Below are 27,696 nucleotides of genomic sequence, written 5' to 3'. Positions count from 1 at the left end.
CAGTGGATAGTCATGAGTGGCATGGAAGGGGGGAGGATATGGGCCAGTATTTGGAGGACTTCCCTCCTCCAGTAGTTTGGAAATTCACCCCTCAACAACTACAGGACACTGATAAAATGCTAAAATATGTGAAAGAAAAATGCTGTGGCGGCTCCAGAGAGATGCAAAGTTATACAGTGTTCTGGGCCCTGGCTGCTATTTATTGGACACTTCTTGATCCTAGACAGCACCCTAAGGGGGAGGAGGAGGAAAGCAGACCAACAGGCCACTCAAACTTCAAATGACCCACAAGAACAATCCATGCCAGTAGCAGTTGCCCCTCTACAGAAGAAGAAATTGAGCACCAGAACAGTTCACTTAGTGAGAGATGAAGAGGAATTAGGAACAACATGTCTGGGTTTAAGACAAATGCTGGAACAGAGAATCCAACAAATGAGCCCTCTCTTCTTTATTTAAAACCTCTCCTCTTTGCACCAATAAAGAGAAACCAAATGTGAGCAGATATAAGTGAAAAACCCCACAGTTTACTGAAAAGAAAATATAACAACTGTAAAAATACAAACAAAACAGTTTAAGCCAATAAGGGACAGAAATCATCTTTAATATCTTCTGCATTGGTACACAGACAACATGGTGGCAACACGTGCTCTCCCCTCTCTCCTCCTGAGAGAACAAAATAAAAGTACTGTGGCAGACAACTTTCTGCAGTTTAACACCCTCTCCAGCTAGACAAAAACCACGGCAAGGTTGGGATAAAGCAAAGCCTTGGAAAAACCGTTTGTCCACAAAAAGTTATGGTATTAAACTGCTCAGTTCACATCACCTGGTCAGGCTCAGGTTCTGTTCAGCTCAAACTCACAGGTTGTTGCTGGAGAAAGTGGTTTCTTGCCACTCAGCTGCACTCTGAGTTGGCTCCACTCGACTGGGACTCTGCACAGCTCATCTGGGCTCAGCTCCATTGGGGTTTGGGCTCCATGTCGCATGGCTGGGCTCGGCTCCATGGTGGTTCTGATGCAGAGGCTGCAGTAGGGCTGTTTCCAAGTGCAGTTAGCAGATAAACAGCTGCAGTGGCTGCAGAGTTGGTTTAACTTTCATTTTCCCCCTGATTGTGGAGGAGGTGGCCCTGGGTGGCTCCCCTTTTCAGAAGTCCCTGGTGTGGGTGCAGGGGAGGGTGCTGGTGTAGCAGTGGCTCCTGAGCAAGACTCACTCACTTTTTAATAGTCCCATATGGCCAGTGCATAAGTCCAGTGGAGAGTGGAAACTGACAGTAGACTATCGTGGCCTGAAGGAAGTCACACCACCACTGAGTGCTGCCTTGGTGGAACTTCAGTAGGAACTGGAGTCCAAGGCAGCAAAGTGGTGCCACCATCAACATTGCCGATGCATTTTTCTCCATTCCTTTAACAGTAGAGTGCAGGCCAGAGTTTCCCTTCACCTGGAGGGACATCAAGTACCTCTGCAAACACAGCCCCATTATTTCCCATGGATTGATCCAGACTGCACTGGAAAAGGATGAGGCTCCAGAACACTTGCAATACATTGATGACATCATCATGTGGGGCAACACAGCAGAGGAAGTTTTTGAGAAGGGGGAGAAGATAATACAAATGCTCCTGAAGCCTGGTTTTGCTGTAAAGTAAGGTTGAGGGGCCTGCCCAGAAAATTCAGTTTTTAGGAGTAAAATGGCAAGATGGATGTTACCAGATTCCAATTGATGTGGTCAACAAAACAGCATCTGCATCCCCACTAATCAACAAGAAAGATGCTTGAACTTTCCCAGGTTCTGTGGGTTTTTGGAGGATGCAGATTACAGTCAGATTATAAACTCTATCATGTCACATTAAAGAAAAATTATTTCAAATGGGGTCCTGAATAACAACAAGCTTTTGAACAAATCGAACAGGAGATTGTTCTTCCAGTAGCCTTTGGGCCAGTCAGGACGGACAAGATGTAAAAAATGTGCTCTGCACTGCAGCTGGGGTCCTCCATATGGAGTCCTATAAGCTATTGAGGGACAAGGTGGATCAAGTCAGGTTGCAGAGCTGAAAGCCATCCAGCTGGCTTTAGATAGGGTTGAATGAGAGAAATGGCCAGTACTCTACCTCTACACTGACTCATGGATGGTAGAAAATGCTCTAGGAGGGTGGCTGGACTGATGGAAAAAGACCAGTTGGCAGCACAGAGGGAAACCCATGTGGGCTGCTGACGTGTGGCAAGACATCACTGCCTGGGTAAAAAGAAGTATGTCATGCAAAAAAGTAGCCTGTAAAAGTACGTCATGTAGATGCCCACATGCCGAAGAGTCAGGATACTGAAGAACATCACAACAATGGACAGGTGGATTGGGCTGCCAAAACTAAAATGTCTCAGGTGGATCTGGACTGGCAATTTAAAGGTGAATTATTTCTGCCTCAGTGGGCCCAGGACACCTCAGGTCATCAGGGAAGAGATGCAAGAGACAGTTGGGCTCATGATCAAGGGGAGGACACTATCTCTAAAGTTATTCACAACTGTGAAATATGCACTGCAATCAAGCAGGCCAAGCAGGTAAAGCCTCTGTGAAATGGTGGATGATGATTGAAATATAAATATGGGGAGGCCTGGCAGACTGATTACATCACACTCCTGCAAACCCTCCAAGGCAAGTGCTACCTGCTGGCAATGGTGGAAACAACCACTGGATGGGTGGAGATGTACCCTGTGCGTCACATCACTGCCCAGAACACCTTCTTGGGCCTTGGGAAGCAAGTCTTGTGGTGACATGACACCTCAGGAAAAATCGAGTTGGACAACAGGACTCATTTCAAAAGCAGACTCATAAACATCTGGGACAGAGGGCACAGGATTGAGTGGGTATATCATATTACCTACCATGCCCCAGCCTCTGGGAAAATTGAATTCTACAATGAACTGTTAAAAACACCACTGAAAGCAAAGGGTGGTGGAATGTTCAAACATTGTCATCTACATTTAGCAAAGGCCACCTGGTTAGGTAACACTGGAGGCTCTGCCAGTCAAGCTGGCCCTGCCCAGTCAAAATCTCCACATACTGTGGAAGAGGATAAAGTCCCCATGATGTGTATGAGGAATATGTCAGGGAAGACAGTTTGAATTAGTCCTGCCTCAAGACAAGGAAACCCATCTGTGGCATTGTTTTTGCTCAAGGACCAGGGTACACTTGGTAGGTAATGCAGAGGGACTGGGAAACATGATGTTCTCCTCAAGGGAATTTGTTTTTTGCTGGGTGAGAACAGCCTGTAATGTTGAATTCTGTACTATTGGTTGCTGAATGACACTGCCACTGTATGCCATAACTACCATGGACAATGAGGATGGACTGCTCCAGATACACCAGTCGTGAGCTCCTGATGCAGCTTGCAACCAGCCAACAGCACACCAGCCCTCCTACCCTGAAAGACATCTGGGATGAATAGAACCCACACTCATGGACTGAATGAATGCAACAGACATCTTGGAGGGACAGCCCTTGACTATGGAAATGATACCTGTGCTTTTGTGTATATATATACATGTATATGTGTGTGTGTGTATAGATATATACTTACATACACACATATATATATATGTATATAGTTGGAAGGTGTAGGATCTCAGCATAATGTTGATGGTATAGAAGAAGTTCCATCCTAGACAGGGTTAATTTTTGCAGTAGCCACAAGGAGGCATGGTTAGGACATCTCGCATCATTGCTTGGGGCAGGGGAAAGGGACTTTCTTCCAGGGTCGAAGGGTTCCTTTCGATTGAGAAAACATGGCGGAGGGTATTGTCTATTGTCGAGGGAGTTTCCATGTGAATCATTTTTCTTGTTCCCTCTGTCCTTAATATTGTTGCTGCTACAGTTCATTTTTTCTTGTCTCCTTGCTGTTTCCAATAAACTGTTCTTATCTTAGCCCGTAATCTTTGCCTTTTGTACCTCCAATTCTGGTCTCCATTGCACTGGAGTGAGGAGGAAGAGGGGGGAAGAGTGGGGAAGTGAGAGATTGGCACTTGGAGAGTCTTGGAGGGGGCATTGAATGGGAGAATACCTTTCCTAAACTACAACACACTACAACCTGAACATTAGTTTAATAAGGGTAGTGAAGTCTCTATATATACAACTATGCTAGAGCCTTTGATTATTTTAGCCATCATTTAATGATATAATTTCCCTCACTGCTTTTTTGTGTGGAGTTTGCAAAGGCCCATCAGGGAACAAATTCTGTGAACGCTCCTGAAATGAGAAGGAGTGTTACAACAGAGAAGATCTGTTATCATCGGTCCACATGGTATCCATATGAAGTTCAATCTCTGGTAGTTCAAGAGCCACTATAAATAGCATGTACCCTATACAGGGAGGGTGTGCTTTGAACACCTAAAAGTGGTGGCTGGTTGACCGCCCCAAACTGCCAGATCATATATGTTCTCAGAGCAAAATTTCAGCAGGTATGCAGATAGCATAACACCATCAAAGATAATCAGAGTTGGAGCATTATTGAGAAGTAGCAAATGTGAAATTGTAGGACTAAATGGGTAAGAAAGGCAAAAAGCAAACCAACACGCTGAGTTATTCACACTGCAGTTCTATGATTTTTAATATAGATTTCTCCTGTTTGGTTTATTTTTTTAAAACTTAGCTTTGCCTTCCCTAAATTTTCCAAAGCATGACAGTTACATATCTTGGCAAAACATCCACTAGCTTTAAATGAAAAAGAAAGATTATTTATGTGCACTGGAAGTTAAACAAAAATGAGAATCTCTTTACATGACTCTCTGGAAAAACTCTGACATGTAGCAAATGTGTACAAGCTCATTTAGGTACAACAAGAATTGGATTAGTTAAACTTCAGCTGTGTATAAGTGACAAACCAAAACAGGTAAACTTCTCTGTGTCAGCATTATTAACAATTGGTATAAACTGAATGCTCACTCTTCGACTGTTTTATTTTCACTTCTGCTACATTCAAGGCTAATGACAAAATTCCAGCATCAACAAGATAGCTCTTCTGAAAGACTAATGAAACTTGCATTGAAAGAACTTTGTGACTGGATCTCAGTTTCTTAATTGGATTTGAGCACAGTATTTTTTGTACTGCTCTTTCTTCTTTCCTTCCCTCTCCAGCCAGCAGTCTCTTTGAATGCGGGTGGTAGCAATACTTCCTGACGTTGTTGAAAACCATTAAAATAGTCTAATTTCCCTTTTTTTAATGTATATTGTCATCAGCTATAGGGAGATAAAAATATTGTTTCTTAATAGTTCTAATTATTTTTGGAACAATTTACTTGTGATCTACAAACACCTGTTTCACAGATGTCTGTGTAGACAGTGTCACTGGAACTCTGCAGCTTTACTGTTTCATCTCTTCTGCTTGGGGTTCAGTGCCTGCCTGATGGACAGTCTGCTCAGCTCTTCCTTTTTTAAAAGAAGGCATTTTGCATTTACTCAGATGCCTAAAGTATGCTATTATAGTAGTATTTACTGATATCCTGACTTAAACCAACTTCTTAGGCAAATTAGAATCCTGTTTTCTTTTTTTTTTCCTCCAAGATTACAAGTTTGATTGATAAATTATGTGCATTTCTCTGTCTTTATCTGAATGTGAGCACAGAGGTGAATATTTTCCGAAGTTAATTTTAGAGGTGTTTTCCTGAAAAAGCATAATTTCATATCCTGGTAATTATGATGATAAATTTATAAATTTCTAAGGATCTTTATATATTATAGTTTGATGATTGTAATTACTTTATGTGCATTTTGCAGAATAAAAAAGGAGCTATTTGACGGATTTTAAACTGTATTCATTTGGGAATAATCACTGAGCATGAAATGTAGGACCTCACGATGAAGGCTGTACTTATGGGAAAATAAACTGGAGATGAATCTTTTCAATTTACAGTGGACACTTGACCACGTGGGAGCATGGCACAGTGCTAAAGTAAAAAGGTTCTGTGTGGCACTTGAATGTATGGACAAAGGGGCTGTCTGTCATAGAATGGTTTAGGTTGGAAAAAATCTTTAAGTACATCAAGTCCAGCCCTTAACTGAGCACTGCCAAGCTCACCACTAAACCATGTCATAAGTGCAACATCTGCATATCTTTTAAATCCCTTCAGGAATGGTGACTCTACCACTGCCCTGGACAGCTTGTGCCAGGGCTTGACAACCCTTTCTGTGAGGAAATTTTCCTAATATCCAACCTAAACCTCACCTGGTGCAACCTGAGGCCATTTCTTCTTGTTCTGTCACCTGGGAGAAGAGATCAACCCCTACTTGACTACAGCTTCCTCTCAGGTAGTTGTAGAGAGTGATAAGCCTCCTTTTCTTCAGGCTAAACACACACAGCTCCCTCAGCTGTTCCTCATATGGTTATTGAAGCTACAATGATATTTAAATTTTATATGCTAAATTTTGCTCCTAAATAAAAATAATACAATTCAACAGCAAAACTTCTGTGCCCAGACTCAGTAGTGATTTATTTGCCAATGTGACCATTTTGAAGTCAAGACTTCATAAAACTTCCTACAAAATAACACCGAGATTTTTGCACTTGAACTGATGTGCTTCGTATCTTGGAATGGAAACAAAGAATATATGACAGAGAAAATACAGCACTGAAATTTGGCTTAATGCAACTTTTTTGGGAACTTTTGAAGCTTAATTGATATCTTTGTATGCTACTAAAATTCCTGACTGTGTATCCCAGTGTGCTCTACCTTCTATTTTACTGCTCTCAATTCTTGTGCTGATGACCACTGTTACTCACCTGACTGGGAAGCACCATTGCAGCAGCATGACCCGGTACATGTGCAAAAGGATTGAGGATGAAGGTATACCTTTGTGCTTGTGAAGCTTGTCAGTGTGTGAAACATGAACATAGAGAGAAAAAGGGCCTGGCAGGCTGATTTTGTTTGTTCTTTTAACTAAGCTGGGAAGTGGAAAATGCCCTACATGCTATGAGGAATTTTTAGAAAGCAAACAGTTTAATCACTTATTAATAGATCTCACTTTATTGCAATCATGATTTAACAGGAAAGTTGTGCTATACTGAAAGAGAACAGGTACTCTCTAATAAATTGGATGAAACATAATTTTATGTTAAATATGACTGAGATATTCTTAAGATTTTTAAGGGTATGGAGTTTGCAAACTTGAGTATATATAAAACTGAGTATGTATCAAACTCGTATAAACTCGTATAAAATGGTGATAACTGGGAAATAACAGGAAAATTTTCAGTATTTGATCTTTAAATCAAGAGAACATTAGAGAGAAGAGAACAGTGTCACTATATAATTAAAGGCTGATGATGCACACAGACAATATTTAAATTGGGACTACATGTGGAATATTAATTCACATATTTGCTAACTTCTGACTGTTTCATTTTGCAATGTTAATAATGTTCATTTAGAGTATGTTATCTAATTTTCTTTACAATATCTTGGAGAGAGGTACTTGAAATTAGTTTAAATGGGTAAGTAGAACTTAAAAATGATTGATGTTCTTTTTTCCTTTCTAAATGACATATATGCTAACAATTGTGGGAATATTTTGGCTATATAAACAAAATCCCTATCTTTATCAGAACAAAATAATGCTTTTCCTGCTTTCATTTCAGTCACTTGTGTATTATGGTAGGAGTATGAGTATATACGAATATTCTGAAGCATTTGCTTTTCCAGATCCACCAGAATTTCTTTTTTGGTGGTTCTCTGAGTCCCAATTATTTTAAATTCTTAATTCTTGACTAAAGAAAATGTCAATATTGCCAACTTAAATGTATATTTTGCATTCTTTACAAAGTACACATGTACCTTGTCTTTCATTGCATCCTCCAACAGGAAATACTGACATTTATTAGTCCATTTCATATATGACAAAGGTTTTTTTGGTGTTGCTTTCTTACTAGAGAAAAATTAAAAGTGCACAGACAGAAATAAATCTACTGACCAGTCATTAATAAACACAGAACATTTGTAATGAAGGTCTGGTTCCAAGGTCAACTCAGTCTGCGCATCTTCCATGGATTGCTATAAGACTATATATCGTAACTGCAGAAAGGCTAAATGTAAATTTTAATGTGCTGCAAGCCAGATGCATCAATGGAATTATTCCCTCTAGTCAAGGAACATCAATTTCAGAAGCAGCTATTAATCCACACCCTTTCTTTTAGGGTTCTTTTTTAAAATATTATAAATCGCTTTTACAGAAGAACTGGAATTGGAAGGGTTTTACTCGCATGGCTCGCTTAATTGCTGCACACATTTCACATTCATGAATAACCTGTGTGATGGCCTCCATGGTCAGGTCCACCACTCGATCACAAGCCCATCTGTATGTCACATCTCTTCCTAGGTGTCCTGATGTTTCATGGGCCCATTGGGCTATAAATAGCTCACCCTTCCACTCCCAGTCCAAGTCTACCTGGACTATTCCAATCTTGGCAGCCTTATCCACCTGCTCATTGTTCTGATGTTCTTCAGTGGCACAACCTTTGGGTATGTGAGCATCGACATGACGTACCTTCAGTCATGTTTTCCACCCGTGCAGCGATGTCCTGCCACAATGCAGCAGCCTAGATGGGTTTACCCTGCGTTGCCACTTGGCCTTCTTCCATTGCTATAGTCACTCCCATAGGGTGTTAGCCACTGTCCAGGAGTCAGTATAGAGATATAGCACAGGCCAATTTTCTCGTTCAGCAATTTTTAGGGCTAGTTGGATGGCTTTCACTTCTGCAAACTGGCTTGACTTACCCTCTCTTCAGCAGCTTCGACAACCCGCTGTGTGGGACTCCACACAGCAGCTTTCCACTTCTGATGGTTTCCTACCACACGACAACATCCATCAGTAAAGAACATAGCCTGACTAGTTTTCTGGTAACTCATTATATGGTGGTGTTTCTTGAGCACGAGTCACCTCTTCAGGCAATGCTCCAAAATCTCTGCCTTCTGGCCAGTCCATAATCTCTTCCAGGATTCCTGGAAATTAGGTTTTGCCATTCGGGCTCATTGTGTGATCAAAGCTACCCACTTGCTCCATGTAGCACTGATTTCATGATGTGTTGAGGGGACATTCCCTTTGAACATCTAGTGCAGCTCGAGCAAACGTGGTGCCAGGAGGAGTCATGCTTCTGTTCTAACAACTTCTGAGGTGCCTTGAACCCCCTCATAGGCTGCTAATATCTCCTTTTCAGTTGGTGTGTGGTGGGCTTCTGATCCTTGATAACCCCAGCTCCAAAACCCTAATGGTCGACTTTGGGTTTCTTCTGTTGTTTTCTGCCAGATGCACCAGGTGAGACCAGGCTCCCCAGCTGCCATGTAGAGGATATTTTGCACAGCTGGTCCTGTTCGTACAGGCCCCAGAGCTACTGCATGGGCTGCTTCCTGTCTGATCTGCTCAAAGGCCTGTTGTTGCTCAAGGCCCCACTCAAAATGGTTCTTCTTCCAAGTCATTTGATAGAGGGGGCTCACAAGCTGACTGTAACCTGGGATGTGCATCCTCCAGAAACCCACAAGGCCTAGGAAAGCTCATGTTTCCTTCTTGTTATAGATGTTATTTTGTTTACTATGTCCATGGGCACATGACGGTGTCCATCCTGCCATTTTTCCCCCAACAACTGGATCTCTCATGCAGGTCCATTTACCTTGCTTTGGATTATTTTCCTCCCTTTCTCAAAACCTTCTTCTGCTGTTTTGCCCCACACAATAATATCATCAATATATTGCAGGTGTTCTGGAGCTTCCCCCCTGTTCCAGTACAGTCTGGATCAGTCCATGGCAGGTGATTGGGCTGTGCTTCCACCCCTGGGGCAGTTGGTTCCAGATATACTGGATGCTCCTTCAGTTGAAGGCAAACTATGGCCTGCACTCTGTTGCCAGAGGAATGGAGAAAAATGCATTGGCAATATCAATTGTGGCACCACTTGGCTGCCTTTGACTCCAGCTCATATTGAAATTCTAACATGTCTGGCACAGATATGGACCTGTAGCTTGCCTTATCCATTTCTTCTTTTTCACTACTGGGGCAATGACTGTAGTTGTTGTGGTTTGAGTCCCTACCTCAGCCATAGTGTCCTCCACTGCAGTTTGTGTCCCTGCTTCCACTACAGCCTTCTGAGAGTATTGAATTGCGGCTTGATAAGCATAGGCCAGATCCCAGTACAGGGCAAGAAGCTGCTGGTTTTGATTGGGGTAGGCAAGGCACCCTTCCATCAGGTGACGTGTCAGTTTGCTAGGGTCGAATATCTGTTCAGGTGTGAAGTCCCAGGTAACAGGAGGTGTCAAATGCCATAAGAACCTGCCCAAATCCTTCCACACACACTGCCACCCAGAAACCCGGGACCTAAACTTTCTAGCATCACCTAAAGTTTGTTTTTAGTTTGTCATAGTTTGAAATTGGCCCCCTTGAGAGTTCGAGGGGCTCAGAGGTGATTAGGTGCCAGGGCAGTGTTCCCTGGAGAGCCAATCACCATCCATGTTGTTTGCTTCTGCTCAAAATCATATATCACAGCACCGGAAGCTGTTGGCAGTTCTGTCTTGGTTGTTTTGCTGTTGGTGTCTGCTGCGTGTAGGTGTTGAAGGCCAGGGCGTGGCTGGGCTCCCTCTCTCTCCCTTCAGGGGGGGAAGGGGAGCCCTGTGGCCCCCCTAACTCTGCCTAGGCCAGAGTTAGAGACAGCATTGGAATGAGTGCATGTTTGTGAGGGATGCGACTCACAAACAACTGGTAAGTGGGAGAGAGAGAGGCAGGCCCTGTGGCCAGGCCTTCTTCTTCTTCCCCCCCTCCCTTTGCAGCCAAGCTGCAGAGGAGGGCTGTTTTTCCCTCTTGCTGTTTAGTGAGAGGGGATGTGAGGCTCAGCATTGGAGCAGAGCCAAGTGGATGGGCCGGAGGGGCTCGATTGCTAGAGAGAAGGATCCTAGGCAATAATTGGAGATGGACCCCCGATAGAGAGGGGCCCGGAGGATGTCTTTGCCGTGATCTGGATGCAGGACAGCCGAAAACCCGAGAAGAAATCAACATTCTAGGACGTGGACGCTTGATAAGCTAAACTACACTGCAGCAGCCTACGAACCGAGGTATGAGAGAAAGAAATCACACAGCAGCAGAAGAGCAAAGACTCAAAGCTATCATCTTGGACTTCATGAGGAGGAGAGACTGCAACAAACAACTGGAACTTGGTGAGGGGGGAGTGTTCAGGAGCCCAGAACACTCCCACGGCAAAGACTGTGTTACGTATCAGCCTTGAAAAGCTGCTCCTGGACTAAAGTAGTTAAAAGAAGGGGCTTGAAAGGACTGAGTGACAAAAATGTAAATATATATATATAGTTGCTTTTAGTTTGTACAGTATATTTATTTGTGTAAATAAATGTATATACTTCCCCCTTCCCCTACAGAAGCCTCTAGCCTGAAAGTTTCTCTCCAGTGTTAGGATAAATTGTTGGGAAGGGGTGGGGGGAGCCTGGCAAATTGGATTTTTGATTTCTAATTTTACTCAAACTGCCACACTCTTACACCAGGATAACAGCAGATTCCAAGAACTCCATAATGTGCTGACAGTTTTGTAAATCACCTGGGTATCTGGGCCAGTCTCCTTAAGGCAGTCACTGCACAAATGAACGTGACCACAAGCGACACAGTGCTGATGAGTGAGAAGATTTTCCACACCTCTTTGTGTGACCATTTCTATCAAACAAAGACATGGGAAATGATACTATATTGATTCTGTAAATATAGATATAGTGCCTTCTGTTTTGAATTTTACAAGACATAATTAATTTACATAACATAATTTTAATTTTTATAAGACAAGGATAAATAAGACAAAAATTGATGAAAGAAATTTGCTTTTCCATATGTTTTTATTTCATGACAGATATTTATAACATTAGCTTTATTAAAGGATATTAAAATATGTAAGCACAAGCCTTTCTCAAGGATTGAAACAATCAATTACTAGGTTTAAATTTAAGGTCACTACCTCTGAAAACCAAAGTGACCTATGGCATGAGACAGGTAACAAAGACTTTCAAGACAGAAAATACAAAGCTTAACTCATTGCAGATGATATAGCACCCTCCTAAGATCACAGACATCTAGATCTGTCAGGCAAGTACTGGGAAAATTTTGCCAAAAACCTGCTGAATCAGTGTTTCTGACTTCCAGGATCTGCTAGAGGAAGATAGTAACACTGTGGGAGATGCCAACATGTGTAGGGCTGTGAAATTTGTCAGAAAAAAAGCTAGGCCAATAACAAGGGTTAACAATCAAGATTCAGCCAATGTGGCTTGTTTAGAACTTAACTGCTATAAAGATTTAAGAGCTGATATGCTTCTACCATAGTTTCTATAGTTGCTAACAAGACTTTCATCTGTTCTCCAGGGAAGGAAAACATGTTTCCAGATATTTCTTGAAGAAATTGTGGTAGCTTTTGAAAAGTTTCTAGCTCTCTAAAATATGTATCTACTAACCAATCTTCAGAAAATGTGTTTTTCATCTCGGAGTTACCATAAACCATTACTGGAAGTACATTTGAACAAGTTACCTCTCTGAGAGTTAAAGTCAAGGGTGAAGAGAGATTATAAACTGAACAATAATTCAGCAGCAGCTTATTAAATAAAATCAAACACAGTTCTCTCTGCTGACTGCAAAACTCTTGTTCTATGCATTCATAAAAGCTGTCAATGCTCTCTTCTGGGTGAACAAGATTCAAAAGTTCTTCCTTTACTGCTGCTGACTCGACACAATCCAGTGGCAATTTTCCATTGGAGTTCCTTTGCTGTAGAAGGACTGGTCCTGCAGGGAAAATATAAACATTAATAACAACAGCAGATTTGATTTGGCAGCCAAACAAGATTTTGGATTGGTTTTTGCCAGAAGCTAGGAGTCTGTTTAAGTTCCTTTTCATACTAAGTTATGTTGATGTAACTGATGAGTTACATATTTGCAATACAATCTAGAACATGTAGAGAGATCCTTTGTAAAATTTTCTTAAAGAAAATTTTGTGTTAACTTCCATAGAGTATGTAAAAATGTAATGTTATTACTGTTGCAAAATTCTGTTAAGTACTTTACAGACCAGGTTATTTGCTGACACTGACTTCAAATTAAAGGCACGTTACTGTGATGATCTTTATTTTCCTTTTCAGGATGGTGTGGCCAATCTTGCCTTAGGTTATGCAGCAAGATAAACTATTGAGGTGGGAATCCAAGTCTTCCCCAACAACTGAGTTTCAAAATTTGGTCTTAACAGACTTCTGAAATGCAAAACATAATTGCTCTAATAAATAGAATTAAAGTGAGTAAATGGGACATGTTTACTTTTCAGACTACACTGCATTCTTTCAGTATTTCCTGTTTATTAGTACAGTGGACCTATTAATATTTGAACAGCTTACACATCTCCTGATAAGTTTAAGAAAGGCTGCCTCAGTAAGAAAAAAGGAAGGCTGTTAAGACACTACAGGTGTTTTTCAAAGATGAACACATTAGGAATCTACTTACATAAATTTGGGTTACTTGGTAAAGTAATAATGTCACTTCAACTTGAATACTTCTTCAGAAATACATTTTATTGACACAAGGTAAAGCCTCACATTACATATCCATAGTAGAAATTTTAACTTTGCCCTGATATAAGCTTTAGTATTATTACTGATTATTTAGTATCATTAAATCTTCTGCAAGCTGAAGGTTTTTAAAGACAGAAAATTGAGTAAGTTTTTAAAGAGATGTGTTCTAAATTACTAAACTGAGTAAATTCACACTGAATGGGTAAGATTCTTTCTACCACAGTCTTGTTAGTTACTTACCAGGCCATAACTCAGAGAGTGACAAAGGCAAATATAATATATATTTGCAGCCTTAGAGTTGCCAGAAAACCTTGAAGAATGCAGGTGCAAGTAGACCTCTTCCCCTAAGACAACAAGATCATCCACTACCAATTTTTCACAATAGCCTAGGAAAAATGTACATCTGCCAGTGCAATGCCATTTCAAATTGAGGAGCTGGGCTTACTATAATATTGGCTGTTGCATCACTTAGACTGATGGAACTGAGCCCAGGTATTGGCTTGGCATGTCAGATACATGGTTGAGTAAATACATAAAACACCTGGGAATCACAGAACTGAGGCTCCTCCAACACAGAGGCAGAACTGCAGAGGAATGTACTGATTATGATCCAGTACTTGCACAACAGACACAGACATAGCCTTTAGGGGGCAGGAGAAGACTGTAAATATTGGTTGTATGCCAAGAATGAAATAAAATTTTGTTTCTCTACCTTAATTAAGTAATAGGCCATCTCAACACAGTGCACTCTTCTGCCTCATGACTACACCCAGAATGATTTTTATTGAAAAAATCGACTAGGCATATAAAACACAGTTTATGCTGACACAGTAGGTCAATGGCACAGATACTGAAAACCACACATTTTAATAAACTAATTAAAAGAAGGAAGAGTTGATACCCAAGACCATTCTATGTAGTTGTTTGGTTTTGGTTGTTTTATTTGGTTGTTTTTTTAAAAAATATACTTAGTTAAATATATTGATTCAATACATACTTCAAACCAAGATACAAATACCCTGTCACTGAACAAAAAACATTGTTTAAAACATTTATCATGTGCCTGCCTAAGGGGCAATGTATCTTTTTTTAGAAACTAAGGCATCCCTCCCACTATTATCCCTAAACAGCAGTTATCATGTTTACAATATAAATTCCTTTCTTAAACTAATTACCAAACTAATTGTGTTCTTCAAAGACCATCACATTAATTTTCATAAATCCTGAACAAATTTATGTTGAAATACATGATTATATTTGCATTGTGGTAAAAATCAATCAAAACAAAAGAAAATCCTTAGCCTTGCTTGCCGACTAGGTAATCTGCACCTTCATTAATGACTATGGAGAATATAGTTACAATGCATATGGTGTAAAATGCAGAATAAAAACATCAACATACTGGAAAAAATGTGAAAATCCTGGTTAATTTCATGTTCAGCTGATCAAGATAACTGTGAAAACAGTATTATTTTTATTGTAACTAAACCAGCTCGGCTTAAAAATGTTTTAAAATAAATCTTTCATAATAACATTGTATTTTAAAACAACTATTAAGAAAAACGCTGTGAACTTCACATGGATTTAGAACAGTTAGATAATTTCCCTAAACCAGTTTAGCATAAATGCACTCACCCCCATGCTGAAGTAGCAGCTTGCCAATTTCTACATGTCCATTTGACAGCGCATCATGCAAAGGAGTCACCCCATCCACTTGACTGAGCAGGTCTACCTCTGGACAACACTGCAAAATTTCACGGACACACACTGTGCTGCCATGGTTACAGGCTTCATGCAAAGGCGTCCAGCCAGCATAGTCTGCATTATAAATCAAGGGAAGTTTTAAAACAGCAGAAGTAGTACTGAAATGTTAATAACGTGATTTGTTACACAGCAAAATACTTTAATTTTTAGTGTTCATTATGGCTAGAGTGGCAGCTTGTGATTTCAAAACAAGAAATTGTACTGAAAAAATCTGAAAAAAATTAAATAGCATTTTTAAAAATCAGCAGAAAATGTGATGGTAAAACTCGCTTCAGTTACAAATTCATCTTACCTCAATGTTTGCTAAAAAGTCCTCATTTTGTGTTGTTTAAAATAATAAAGACAGTTTTAGTAGTATAAATACAAACTTTATTACCAAACAGATATTAATAGAGTTCTTTATCTGGCTTTATTTCTTAGTTCTCTAGAGAAAATGAATAACTTACCTTTAACATTAATGTCTGTTCCAGGGAAAGAGAGAAGCTGAATCAATCTCTCCACGTTGTTACTTATGCAAGCTTTATGCAGGGCTGTCTCTCCTACCATGAAAAATTAATAGATTACACTAGACTAGGCAAGATAGCAACTAAAGAAAATAATCAAAGTGCCTGGAACTAGGAGACCTGGCTGTGTACCAGAAAACTCAATAATAACTAAGATTTTCCTTTATCCTTTTTAACCATCCTTTAAGAAAAAAAAACCCACAGAGCTTCTGTTCCACCAGAGATCTTGCAATGAAATTGTATTGCAAACGGTTTAACACAAGAATTATCTCCCCTCCAGTTCAAGGTTTAAAGCTTCAATCACACTATAAAAGCACCAAGTGATCACAGAACACCAAAAAATACCAGGTTTTGAAGCAATAAAACTTTAGAGTGCAGTTGCCCTCCCTTAAATTTATTCATGAACCTACATTAAAATGTATGGTTCTTTTTACACAGCATTTATAGCTTAATTCAAAATGAATGTTTCTGGCTAAGCACGAGTGCCTCTACACACTCAAGTATAATTCAGAACTTCAAATCCGTTAACAGATGGTTTGCTGTTTCTCAATAGGCTGTCTGACTTGGCTACAGCAGTGAGGGAGGGAAAAAAGAGAGAAATAGTAATAATAATAAAAATAAGAAAATCCTCTGGAAAAAATCTCTAGCACTAGTAATAAGCTGAAATAAGTGTGAAAAATTAAACAACAAGCAACTGAGAGCTAATGCTTATACGTAAAGACACCATTAGTTTCTGCATAATAAAAACTTCAGACCCGTTCTAAATGCTCTTTTGCTTTCAATAATTGATTAGGTTTGACTAAGAGCAAGAAGAAAATCCTGATGCTAGGTGAAAGATGATGCACCAAACATCTGAGAAATTCAAAATATCTCAGGCTAAATCTCTCAACCTTTGTGATAAGATTTACATGGAACATTTTGTTATATTAATACCTTCACTATGTAAATCTGTCAGCTCCATACTCATTCTTTCAGCAGAAGACACTACTTACAATTTTGGCAGACGAAGAACAGAAAAAAAGCAGGGTTTGTTCCCCCCTCCCAGTCCTTCAGCTCACTTCTCTTTGTAGAAGTCAGCACATAATAATTCACACCAATTTTACTTGCAAAAGCAATAAAGAGAAAGGCAACCAATTTTTAAAATGTATGGTCTGGCTCTGTTACTGAAGCTCTCTTATATAACAAAAGGACGTGAGGTTTCCTTTTATCCTTCAGTGTTTTGCTACAATTCTGTTTTTATTGTTTGAACAATCCCAGCTTGCTTTTGCCAGGTTTTTTTCTGAGCCTTCTCTTGGGTGTCATATTAATACAGTCATAGGTAAATTTCTTATGATGAAGATGACAAAAAGTAGTTCCAGAAAGTAATTCTGTTCAAGCAATTGTGTAACAAGGAGGAAACAAATGAATTACTGCAATGCTGTTTTATTCCTTAGGTACTCGAGTTCCAGTATAGCTAAGACAAAAGCCAAATGCCTTTCATAGTCTGGGCTGAATGCCTGGAAGAAAACGGTCCATATGCTTAACACAGCTATGTAACATAGCATACTCCTCAGTCTTTGTTCACAAAATGTCTAAGACTCAGAGATGAAGACTGAATTATACTTTCAAATCAGAAGACGTTGATCCTACCAAGCACAGGTTGAGGTGGATTAGCAAAGTAAGGCAGGCAAGACTGGAATATGCTCACACAAGCTGTACATTTTATTTAATATCTGGGAGGAGGGTAATGAAGAAGGCAACTTTATTGCACCATATATATAATTCCAAACATGAACTATAAGAAAATAATTCTTGGGCATAAGCCATCACTTTAGTTCAGCATTCATCAGGATAAGTTTTTAAACCTGAAACTGTCAATTCTAACCATTTTAAAGTTCTTAACATATATTAGATATATAGAATACCTTTAATATTTCTCTTGTATACCTCTTCAGCCAAAAGATAGCAATTCTCCTTGGTGTGTGCAGTCTGAGCTTCTGCTTTTGCTTTAAGCTTCTTAAAGGTTAGGTTTCTGAAAAGAGAGCAAAAGGGACAGGTTTAAAATCGCTATTTCATGTTTTAAGATAATGTACATATACTTAATGTTTTTAAATTTTTATATATAGCATACTTAGATCTATCCATTTCAGTGTAATTTCTAAAATGTCTTAATTACGTAATTTCTATGTCCTTTAATTATAACTATTTAAAACAGTAATAAAATTCCATTGCCCATAATTAAACTTTCTTTAAAGGTAATTGTATGAACACTTCAACTTCTCTATGTACCCTATAAATTTAATATTGGGCAAATACAACTACATCAGTCTGCATATACACTGAAACTGATGATCAAAGGGAAAGGGGGAAACCCCAGCCCAGAGGTGTTACAGGTTTACAATGGAGTTTTCTGTCAGTTGCAGTAATTTGTAGACAACAAAACAGGTCATATAAAGTTCAAGAAATGTGTCAGGTCAGAAGCTGTCCCCCAAAGCAGAATAAAACTGGTGATGTTATAGGTATTACTTACGGTAGATCAGGCAGCACTTTGACTTGGTTCTGCTTATCGCCATTTAGCATCTGTAATGCCCTTTGAGACTCAGGGCATGGCTGTTGCCCTATTTTCTTTTTCTTTGCTTTGTGTATCTTTGTCTCATGCAATGCTATCTCTCTCAAAGCAGGCAAATAGGAACAGACCTGTTGCAGAAGTAGTATTTTTAAAATGAAGTAATTTTCTTTTGTTGTTCTTGATGCAAAGCAGTCATCTATGATGCTTGCTGCATCTAAGTTTTAAAAAATCTGATCACTAAATGATTGTACATATAGATAGTTTAAAGCTGTCTTTTGCAATTCCTTTTGATATTCTTGTAATTCACTCTTTACACTGGCCTCAGAGGTGAGTGGCTTGTGTCTGAGACAGAAACTGGGAAATTCTAGACCTCTCTGTTGGGCTTCTGGTAGCTGAGAAAATTTGGATCACTTTAGCTGGACATAAGAGTGGAGTACAACTAATTGATTTTCATGTATTTAACGAAAGAATTTATAAACTTCCTGCTCCCAACCCAGGGAGCAATTTGCTAAAGAAATACTCATTCTGCTCCTTCACCTCTTCTAAGATGAAGGGTTGGACTAAGTCTTTGAGCAATTAAAGAAAATAAGCTAGTGATCTCTTAGTGCTCTCTCATTATTAAGATAGTGTTGTGTGTTCTAGATATGTTAGCGTCTTTCCAGTAACACAGAGCTTCAAACTTACTTATATAGCTTATTTAAAAAATTCATCTAAGTTTCTGCAGTTTGACAAAAACATAGGAAAAAGTCCAGTGAGGGGATTCATTCAATGAAAACATAATGACTATATCTGAAGAAAGGCATTATGGAAGGCTTTTAGTATTTAGATTACTTAAGATCCCTCTAGATTCTGCAGACACCTCACTTGTGCCTTCACTGCACATTTACCACCAGAGAGTAGGATGTCACTCATTGAACCCAGAGAAAAGCCCAGCTGATAAGATGCTGTATGAGAAGAACTCACAGAACTGGATGATAGTTAATTTTTATTGTATGGAATAAGAAAGGAGACAAAGTAATACTAAGGAAAGCCACAAAAAGCACATGAACTTGTTTCAAGCACTATAAAAATTTACATTTCAGTAGTTGTAGAGAGTGATCAGTAGTCATGGCAATACTAAAAATAGCAATCCTGCTGCATATGTGTTGGCTATATACTTAAATATTAGATATATAGTTGGTTTATTTTTAAAATTCTGAGTCTTTTGTTTGAGTTCTGTTTAAACATACTGTATTAATAAACAGTGACCTCTGTTGACAATAAATTCCTGTAAAATTCAAGAAAACTTACATAAGGTGTATGTATGAAGATGTAAATTTGTTTTTCTGTGACTAACTGTAGAATTTTAGGACATAGAGAAAGAGTGAAACAGTTACGGATTCCATATTCTGTTTAGGCATTGGTACTAAGATTACTGAAATGATGCTCTAAGTTGGGGCATGTCATTATCGTGTGATCACCCTGATTTGCCTGCAACCTGCCAGCTGTCATGGTTTTAAGAATTTCTTTCACAGTTTTCATCATTTATGTCCTTACAAACTATCACAAATTGTGATTTGAAGGCAGGCAAAGGTTTGTAAGTAGAAGAAAATTTTTAAGAGGAAAAATTCACAGGAATACAATGTGGTTCAAAATCATAAACTCTTGTATGCAACAAATGCCTGGACACAGCAGAATAATAGACTGTCACCTCTTAAAAAAACCAGAAGGAAAAGGTAGCCCAGAAAAATCACACTATTTGGCATTTTCCTTAATTTTAAATGTAGCATTGCAATAAACTATTTACATCAGAGATTATTTTTAAAAGCTTTTATTGTGTTCACTGTTGTTTCATTGTTTGACTTTCAAGTTAACTGCATGTAAACAAATTAATCAGGTGTGACAAATTCTCTGGCAAGAAAAATCTTACCATTGTTCCAGACCTAGATCTGAGGCACAGAGAAATTTATATGCAGTGGAACACATGGAAGACAATGCATGCAAAAAGCATGACCTTAGACCACAAAGAAAAAATATTTTTTGAGACTTTTATGAATCCAATTACTTGTCAAATTTTGAAGTCTGAAAAGTTATTAAGGACTAGAAGAAGAGTTACTTACTATTTTCTGAAGAGAAAGAGGTTCTGTAGGAACAGCTATATTCCTCTGTAAACACATGTGTTTTAAAATTGCTTCTGCGACAAACATTTGAAGCCAGAGGGATGGTATGGCACAAATAAACATTTTTAATTCACATATAGAAAAATCTGGATAAAAGCAATGGGGAGGGGAAACAAAGTGAATATTTAAATGAGAATGCAAAAATCTAAAACATCTAGTTATCTAGAAATATAGCTCTTCTAGACTTTTTTTCCTCCAGATTTAGAAGCTATTCTCCAGAAGAATTACTAAAAATAATCACATTAAAAAACATTTTATCCATCATCTAAGATAATGACCAGCTACTACATTTAACATGTGTTAAAAGACAAAGCATCAGTTTTTATGCATCAGTTTTTAAAATGCTCTCAATATACTCTTATAAAAGTTACACCTTTATTTTGAGAATAAAATTATTTATTTGTGAAGTTATGCAAGTGATCACCTTTTAAATATTTAAGTGACACAAATTCAGATAAGAGTTGCAACACAATAAGTCTGCAAGTAATGCAGGGTAACCTACAAGTTCTGTAGGTCAGAAGTGACTGTAAGCAAATTGCAACCCCACTCAGATGTATCAAATAGCTTACACTGTTTAAAAAAATAAAACCACTCAGTGGAGGAAGAAATTATATATCTTTATATTTCTTAATATATATCTGGCATATGTCTGGCCTACCTCTCTTTTTTTGGAAAACAAGAGAGAATGACTGATTTTTCTTATGGTGGTATGAATTTCTATTTTGATTCTAGCAAAATAATTTTGTCAAAATAACAAGTGAAACAGGTGGAGATGAATATCTGCCATGAGGAAGGAAGTCTTTACTGCATTGAGGAAATATTCTGTTCTGCTAAGAAGTGCTCATAAATTAAGTGATCTGTAGCCTCAATCAAAACATAAGTTTTGAGAGTACAGATGTTTTCTACTGTAAGAGCAACTGAATTTAGAAAAACTCTGCAACAATTTTGCTTTAAGTGCTGTGCATTGTACCAAGTGGCAGAGGTCAAAGAATCTTTATTCTATATAAATAGACTGTGAATGCTGTTCTTGTTTTCCATTTGTGTATAGGAAAGTAAGAAATATATAACTAAGATTCTCATTATTCTAGGACAGCTAGAAAATCTGTTGGAGAGGTGGCAATAGCAGTACAAACTAAAAGCTCCATTGATTTAAATACTACAAAGTTCCATCTGATTTGGCCTTCTAAGATGCAAGGTAGGCTATAACAGTTCTGATAATTTGCTTTCTGTAAGAGTGGAGTGGAAATATTTGTCCCAAGACTAAGATTTTAGTTTAATTTTTTTTCAGAATAGTTTTCAAGTACCCAGGTAGAAGGCAGATACACTTTAAATGAAGCCTACATACACCTGTTACTACAGAAAATGATGACTGAAACCACAATATCTATATTTCTTCAATGGGGACAGTAGAGGGAATGGGGGTGGGAATGAAGTTTGAAAATGAAACTAAAATAATTAAGTATTTTTCTTGAAATTATTTTTTTTGTCTTTTGAGTTCTGCAACCCCTAGTTGCTAAAGCTACAGACACTTCAACCAACATTACATATTAGATGATAACAGTTACTTGAGTCGTGACATTTCTTTTTAACCAGTATATTTAATGAGGGGGAACAACAGTCATTCATAGGACTCAATGGAATTTTCCCCCACTCCCCAGGTAAAGTCTATTAATTCTAAGGATTTGGAATGAGACATTGAAATGTTTCACTTCCAGCCTGTAGGAGTCACAGAGTTCAGGGTAGCTTTTGTACTTACATCTGAAGTGTCTTTAGCAAACTATTGGTTTTCTGAAGTGACAAAACTGGCCTGAGTTAAGTAAGGTGTCTCCAAGTGCTTCTCTGTATTTAAGTTTTACTATGATATGCTTAAAGCTTTTCCCACACTGACAAGAGAGCTCCAAAGATTTTTTTTCTTCCTCACACTGTGCAGTTTTGCTTTCACATTAATACTTAATGAGATTTATTTAGAGGGATTTTAATACGAAAGGCTGTTCTCTTTGGTCTTCGCTTGACACAAAGAGACAGACAATAAAACACTTTCCTGCATATGCACACACCACACTATCACAGTACACAGCTGCAACAGGACGTAAAAAATAACTTGAAGGTAAACCAAGGATTTTAGTTAGGATTTAGTGTACCTGGTTAGAAGACTTTTGAGAGACCTTGCTACTCACCATCACACGAAATGGCAAGGTACTCTGCCAAATCATCAGCTATTTGATGAAACACGTTTCTGTCCATAAGAAAACCTGAGATGATCCAATACTCCACCACAGTTCCAAGAATGGCACTTAATAGACCAGCAATTTCACATCTGAAAGCCTAAATGGAAAAAAACAGAGAGTATCTATAGACCTGTACTGTATAACAAATTCACACTGATAATGTACCAGCAATAACATGGCCTATGATAAAGAGAATATCTTTAGATAAAAGCCTACTCTGTTGCCATGTCACTCCTTCACTGGCCTTTCTTTTTCTGCTCAAAAGCTAGCTGTTGCAGCCAGGTCAACACAATTAACGTCACGGATGCCACACTAATTAAGATTTTGCACTGGAGAGAAACAAGTTATTTGAAAACATCCTGTCTAAAACAATATGCAAAATGGGATCAAAGCTTACCAGTACAATTATGTGATTTCTTTTTAAGTTAGGTTTTGTTTAACCGTAAGATTTCAGGTACTGGACTTATTCCAGTTAACCTTGTATTTGACAATACGAGGATCTTCTTTTCCCTGCTCTATTATGATTCTCTTTTCCTAAAGATTTCAGCATGAAATTAAAGCTCCTTTTGTGCCTAACTATGTATGTCTGTGCCGAAAGGGAAAACGGTGCAAGGTGTTAGTGTCCTGCACAGAAAAATCTTTGGCAGCCACTTTGCAAAAGGAAACTCTTCTTTCCAAAGAGACTAGCAGGTACGAATTTTGAAAAAAACACATACCTTTGGGTATTAGCCTCACCATTTTCTCCCCTTGGGTATTAGCCTCACCATTTTCTCCCCATGGCATAAAATGGTCATGTGTAAATAAAAAAGCCTAAGAGTATTTTCTTAAGGAGGCATCAAGATAATATACAGGAATTTAGTATGCTATCCAGACACTACCATGAGATAGATGAAGCATTTGTTCACCCATGTGAGAACTTAATCAGTACTGCTTAGGTAAAGCAGTGTTTCTAGTGTCTGAGTTAGTCTGTGCAAAGTGAAGTCATATCTGTCTACTGAATACTTTTCTGTGCCATGCAGAAATACTTTATGCAATGACTCTGAAGTAAGTTATTCCTCTGACCACATGTACAAACACAGAAAACTCAGTTATTTATGAAAGCGCAACTTGGAAGAATACATGCACCATAGTAGGAATATACAAAATTCATTTGACCAGAGACACCTACCTAAGGCTCTACCAAAAAAACCACTACTGTTATACTAGAGCACCAGCTGACATATGGCATCTAGTGAAACAGAATGAGTAGTTGAAACTAGACAATTTTGGTTAAGAGGGAAATTGAACTGAATAGGTACACACAACTGAGCCAATGGTTTGTTCTGATACTCCTTTAAGAAGAAAAGTATGTTCAAGGTTGGTTTAAAATAATTTAATAGGACTCCCTCAGCAGCTGAAAAGCACCAAAATCAGTCTGAATGCAAGTCAAACAGACATACATAAGAGCAGAGACTCTGACATAAATGAGTTTTATAATAAAAAGATTATAAAGTAATTTGTCAAAAAAACCTACATAAATACTGTCCCTATAGTTAGTAGTTATTCAAAAGAAAAGGAACAAAGACAACTACAAATAAACATGGTGTGGGGTGGCAGCATAACCTCCATCACTGAAGGTTTTTAAGAAGTGGTCAGACAAAATCGGTTAGAAATGTGATCTCCCAGATTGCTTCCAGTCATACTTCCTCTTACTCTGTTAAGCTCTACTTGATTTGGTTTGCCCCTTGCTTTACTGTGTCACAATACTTTATTCTAGATGAACTGTGCAATCTCACAATTAAAAATCCCTCAGAACACTGATACAGACGTTAAAAATCTGAAAATAGCTTTTTTCAACTAAAATTTAAATATTTACAAGGGTACATTACTCCCTATCTTCTAAGGATTCAGGAACAGAAACTGAAGAACAATTTAAAACATCCGAAGTGCATTTTAATTTTCCTTAAGTATCCATACCTCTTATCACTGGACCCCAAAGCAAAATACTAGGTGAATAATTTAATTCCATCAATAGTTCTCTGTAGGAAATAAATTTCACAAATGCAGCAAATAAGCACAATTTTAACAGAGGTTAAGTGACAGGATCAATGACATAGAGATATGATCTGAGGTAGATACAGATGTAATGCACAAGTATTTACATTCTCTTTCTTGTTTCTAAATCACAGGCTTAATTAATTCCTTTATTAAATACTTTCAAGAAAATGGTGGGGGTGAAAGCAGACCTTGAGGCAGAATACTGAAATAATGTCTGTTAATACTGCAAGTATTAATAATTTTTCTCAGTCAGATATATAGCTGCATATAAAATGTAGTTGATATACTAGTTGCAGCTATATGTGCCTAGATAAGTATGTCTGCATGCTAATGAGACAAACCAGATACTGCCAACTGTAGGCTTGGTTGACTGATTTTGGTAAAAAAAAAGTAGGACAAACCAAGAGCTTCTCCTTAATATTTTGAAATAAATGGTCCTATGCTACAAATGAGGAGGAAATTGCTCCAATTTACTGAAAGGATCATATGTTCTAAAAATATTTAAATATTGACATATTAAAAATATTTTCAACCACAAAACAATACCAACATAGCAATGAAAACACATGCAATATTAAAAAGGAAAAAACCCAGAGCATTTCCATTAAACATGAAATTTGCTACCATGTATGATGGTGACAAGGCCTTTTTCTCACTCTGCCCCTCCAACAAGAAGCTAGGAGAGGCCACAGCTGGCACAGCTGACCCAAAATGACCAAAGGCCTTCTAAACATTGTGCTCAGCAATAAAAGCTGGTGGAAGGACGAGGAGGAGGAAGAGAGCACGTTCGAAGTTATAGTGTTTGTCTTTCCCAATAACTACATTGCTGTTCCATTTAATGGTTTGCCAAGTCGAGTACAATGCTACAGTGGCAGAAGTTTCACCATTTCTTTTAGTACACATAAAAGTGCTAATAGGAAAGCTTTTAAGATAGAGGAAAATTAATATTAACTTTTTTATTTTGAATTACAGAGTTATTTTAGAACTGTTCTTTAGTGTTCTTTTTCATGTGATGTAAATGCAGTACTCCAAAAATGCCATACTTCCAAAAAAGCCACCGGAAGTGATCAGACTAGAAAGACATTTACGTCTGCAAATTTACACCACACAAATTCATAATATGCAACTAAAAACCAGAATGAATGCCTTTTTCACTTCTTTGTCAGGCTACATAAGACAGTTCTTTAAAAAAAAACAAAACAGCATTTTCAGGGATGAAAAGCACTTCTGATACCATCTGTGACATTGTGAAAAGCCATGCAATGCTACTCCAAGTGCTATAAGCAATATACACATTCCCTTCTAAATTCTAAAACTGAATTGACAAATTTGATTCAAGGAACTTTGACCAGGAATTCCTGCATCAAGCCTGTTTAAATAATACAGCAAATAATAAACATTATGTATATTAAAATTATATTCGATAATTGATTTGAAAAGTTCAAGTGACGGAAAAACTTCCATGTTCTTCAACAATGCATTTTAAACTACAAAAATAGTGTTTCAGCTTAATTACTCCAAGTTGTACCAACAGATTAACCCAGCGATCATAAGGGCATCCAATTTCCTGTCACAAATTTTATTCTGGTACTTTTATGATACTGCAAATTCTGTCTAACATTGGAAAGTAAACACATTCATATATATAACTTGAGTCTTTACAGTCCCTCATTCTTTGTTTTCCTTTTTTTTTTGATTGCTCTTTTCACAAGGTGTGTTTACATACACACATACATAAAACATAATTTTGCCACAAATCAGCACTAGAAGAAACAAATATTTTCCCTGCACTCAAGTGCTTATTTGTTGCAATCTCTTTGAATCACAAAAGAGAGAATCAGATTCTAAAAAACTAAAAAAATTAATAATTGCCCACTTTTAACACTTAGAAAAGATTATGTTAGATATGTCCCAAGAAAGAATTTAGTTAAATTATTCATCTGTTTCTATTTACAGGTATTTTCACTGAAGAACTGCATCTAAGTCTGGTATACCACAATTGGCATGCTTGTTTCTTCTCACAAGCTAACATACTGGGAAACATGGTTACCCCTTTAAACTTTGCTACAAACCACATAATTTCGGTGACCATGCAGATAGTAACACTATTCAAAGTCATTCCTTTTAATTAGCTATCTGAATGGCCCTAAGTCAAGGTGTTGCCTCTTAAATGCACAGCTTTTAAAAACCAAAACTGGTAACAATGACTCACACTCTCAAACTGAAGGAAAATTTTGCACTCTGTAAGCTACATTTAATGACACAGAAATACTGTGGATTTATTTATGCATCTCTAAAATGATAAAAAAAGGAAGGAGAAAACATAATTCTGCCTGCACAGCTGGGAAGGATCCGCTCTTTTGGCTTTCCAAATGACCTTTCAAACTATGTAATGGAATTTTAAAAGGAGTCTCTGAGTATACAGAAAAATCAGTATAATAAGATTGAGAGTTAAGGAAGAGATAATGACAAGTTGGATTATAAAAATATGGTATTTTGGTTTAGAGTTTATCTTTGCCAAAAAATGTAATGGAAAAGAAACTGCAGTGCAATATATAAATAAGGCTCTTAGAAATAACATAAAACCTCTAAAGATATTATGAGGCAACAAGCTTCTTTTTAAGGCTAGACTTCATATCTGCAGGGATATTGTACATTACAGTGCATAAGATCAAAGTGAGAAAGCAACAGGCATCTGGGTTTTGTGCTGAAACCACAGTTCTTACATATGTATATAAAGCAAACAATCTAAACAAGAAGTAGGTGTCTGTGTTTTATGTTATGTTTTATTCTTTCCTTTAAGCTTATTTTTCGTATATACAGTCTGACACAAGTGATTACTCTGACAATGCAAAGAAAGGTTTATGAAAAAGGTATGACTTACAGTGCTGGAA

At 37.9% G+C, this 27,696-nt stretch overlaps 1 protein-coding gene across 3 annotated transcripts in view; it reads right to left on the bottom strand.

Moving 5' to 3' along the window:
* Positions 1–11,836: 11,836 nt before the first annotated feature.
* SLF1 (SMC5-SMC6 complex localization factor 1) overlaps positions 11,837–27,696 on the bottom strand; it is a 34,916-nt gene continuing 19,056 nt past the window's right edge. For 2 of the 3 annotated variants that reach the window (XM_017807309.1, XM_017807311.1), the window contains 7 exons: positions 22,715–22,862; positions 20,478–20,623; positions 18,340–18,506; positions 17,735–17,841; positions 15,774–15,866; positions 15,199–15,381; positions 11,837–12,787 (listed from right to left, as the gene is read on the bottom strand). In XM_017807309.1, the coding sequence (XP_017662798.1) occupies positions 12,291–12,787; positions 15,199–15,381; positions 15,774–15,866; positions 17,735–17,841; positions 18,340–18,506; positions 20,478–20,623; positions 22,715–22,862 (1,341 nt within the window). In that variant the 3' untranslated portion in view covers positions 11,837–12,290. The remainder of the gene's footprint in view (positions 12,788–15,198; positions 15,382–15,773; positions 15,867–17,734; positions 17,842–18,339; positions 18,507–20,477; positions 20,624–22,714; positions 22,863–27,696) is intronic. The other variant, XM_017807310.1, reaches the window with a different exon arrangement.

Source organism: Lepidothrix coronata, unplaced genomic scaffold (genome assembly GCF_001604755.1).
Source record: "Lepidothrix coronata isolate B3197 unplaced genomic scaffold, Lepidothrix_coronata-1.0 Scaffold18, whole genome shotgun sequence".
In the NCBI taxonomy this organism is placed as follows: Eukaryota; Metazoa; Chordata; class Aves; order Passeriformes; family Pipridae; genus Lepidothrix; species Lepidothrix coronata.
This window is presented reverse-complemented; position numbering and strand designations above follow the sequence as displayed.